The sequence below is a fragment of the Anneissia japonica genome, unplaced genomic scaffold (genome assembly GCF_011630105.1).
Source record: "Anneissia japonica isolate Jap-2015-1 unplaced genomic scaffold, ASM1163010v1 scaffold287736_len1891122_cov214, whole genome shotgun sequence".
NCBI lineage: Eukaryota > Metazoa > Echinodermata > Crinoidea > Comatulida > Comatulidae > Anneissia > Anneissia japonica.
In genome coordinates, this window is record NW_022756106.1 from 1,294,070 (window position 1) to 1,296,503 (window position 2,434).

At 34.0% G+C, this 2,434-nt stretch overlaps 1 protein-coding gene across 1 annotated transcript in view; it reads left to right on the plus strand.

Moving 5' to 3' along the window:
• Positions 1-288: 288 nt before the first annotated feature.
• Positions 289-2,434, plus strand: part of LOC117123915 (oxysterols receptor LXR-alpha-like) — a gene marked incomplete at its 5' end in the record, with an annotated part of 14,456 nt that continues 12,310 nt past the window's right edge. The window contains 1 exon segment of the mRNA XM_033269984.1: positions 289-533. Coding sequence (XP_033125875.1) covers positions 289-533 — 245 coding nt within the window.

Below are 2,434 nucleotides of genomic sequence, written 5' to 3' on the forward strand. Positions count from 1 at the left end.
TAATAAACAAACTTCAAAAGAACAAATTTAATTTGGTGTTGAAACATCATCTTTGTGTACATATTCACTAAGGCTTTGAACAATTTTTCTAATTTCTAACACGAAAAATTATGATGAACAATTAAATAAAAATGTAACAGACCACATTGAAAGTATGGCATACAGATTTCTTACCAAACTTTATTTTAGTTTCATTGAAAAAAATGTTTTGTTTTGTAGTCTTCTTTTTATTTTTCAGTTTGGTAATTTAACATCTCAATAAAAAATGTGTTAACTTTCTTCTTGCAGGTTTGAAAAGATGTCGGTTGACTACACAAAACAGAAGTGTCTTGTGTGCGGAGACAAGGCCAGCGGTCTTCATTACACTGTCATCTCCTGCGAAAGTTGTAAAAGTTTCTTCGGCCGAAAGATCAAAAGTAAAGCAAAGTTCACATGCGAAGCCAATGGCAATTGTGTGATGGATCTGTACACGCGGCGACACTGCCCGGCATGCCGTCTAAAAAAGTGTCTTGATGTTGGCATGAAGCCAGAACGTAAGATACTGTTTTGAAAAATAATTATATTTAATTTTCAAGTAACTATTAAAAAAAAAAATACACTGAATAACTGCCCGGGATCTGTTTTTGTAAATGTTTTTAGCAAACTTTGTTTTAGGATAGAAAAATAACTAAAGTTTTATTCATTAAATCAAAATGATTTTACCATCTAAGCAGAGGAGAAAATATAAATCAAATTTGTTTGAATTTTTTTCGACTGATATCCAGCAAGTGTGCTAACAGGCCTGCCAACAATTATTTTCTTTATATCAATTAATTGAAATTCAGGTTTCTCATTCTATTCAATAGAAATCCTAATTTGAATGAAATTAACTTTTTCTTTTAGTTTCACTCGGGTCAATGTTATTTTAAATTAACACATGTATGATGATAAGCCAAAATACATAGTTCATTGACAGAGTAACTGTAATTATAATATTATATTACTTAATATCTTTTATTTAAAATTTATGTTCCCCGTATTGCAGCCAATAGAAATCCTAATTTGAATAAAATTTTTATTTAATATTTTATTCGGGTCAATGTTATTTTAACTGTTGCATATACAATGATAAAACCAAAATACATAGTGCATTGGTAGGGTGACTGTAATTATCATAGTATATTTCCTAATATATTTTATTTGAAATTCAGGTTCCCCTTATTCCAGCCAATAGAAATCATAATTTGAATAGAATCAACTTTTATTTACTATTTTACTTGGGTCAACGTTAGTTTAACAGGCGCATATACAATAATAAGCCAAGATTTATAGTTCATTGATAGGATAGCTGTAATTATCTAGTATATTTCAAGGGCATGATAAATTATACAATAACCATGCCAATACCCATCTGCAACACTGGCCACAGGTGTAAATACATATTTTTGGAATGTTCCCATTAAGTTTTTAAAAATGATTACAAGTTCTTGTAATTGCAGGTAATTTCTGGTCACCATTGTGTTAGTAGATCGCACTGATATTGTTCTAATTTATTTTTTTCATCATAAATATGGAAATGATTTGAAAACATAATTCACAGTCTATGCTTTAACATAATTAATCCCTGCCAAGGTTTTCACTATTTACCATGGCAAGTTCTAAGGGCTCCAACAAGTAGTAACAAACAATTCTCATTTTAAGAAGCTCAAATTTATTTTTAGATCATTAAATACTAGCGATGCTACTGCAGTGCCACCAGCAGCATAATTTACAATTCAAAAGAATAGCTTATAACATATGAGTGTCTTTCCTGACTTATCTGCAACACCTACTTATTTTTATCTTTTTTGCCTGCATATTTTTGTCAATAATATAGCCTCCTAGCTTTATACATTTATATATGTGTAGCCTACATTTATACACATATAGTGTGTGTGTGTGTGTGTGTGTGTGTGTGTATATATGTGTGTGTGTGTGTGTGTGTGTGTGTGTGTGTGTGTGTGTGTGTGTGTGTGTGTGTGTGTGTGTGTGTGTGTGTGTGTGTGTGTGTGTGTGTGTGTGTGTGTGTGTGTGTGTGTGTGTGTGTGTGTGTGTGTGTGTGTGTGTGTGTGTGTGTGTGTGTGTGTGTGTGTGTGTGTGTGTGTGTGTGTGTGTGTGTGTGTGTGTGTGTGTGTGTGTGTGTGTGTGTGTGTGTGTGTGTGTGTGTGTGTGTGTGTGTGTGTGTGTGTGTGTGTGTGTGTGTGTGTGTGTGTGTGTGTGTGTGTGTGTGTGTGTGTGTGTGTGTGTGTGTGTGTGTGTGTGTGTGTGTGTGTGTGTGTGTGTGTGTGTGTGTGTGTGTGTGTGTGTGTGTGTGTGTGTGTGTGTGTGTGTGTGTGTGTGTGTGTGTGTGTGTGTGTGTGTGTGTGTGTGTGTGTGTGTGTGTGTGTGTGTGTGTGTGTGTGTGTGTGTGTGTGTA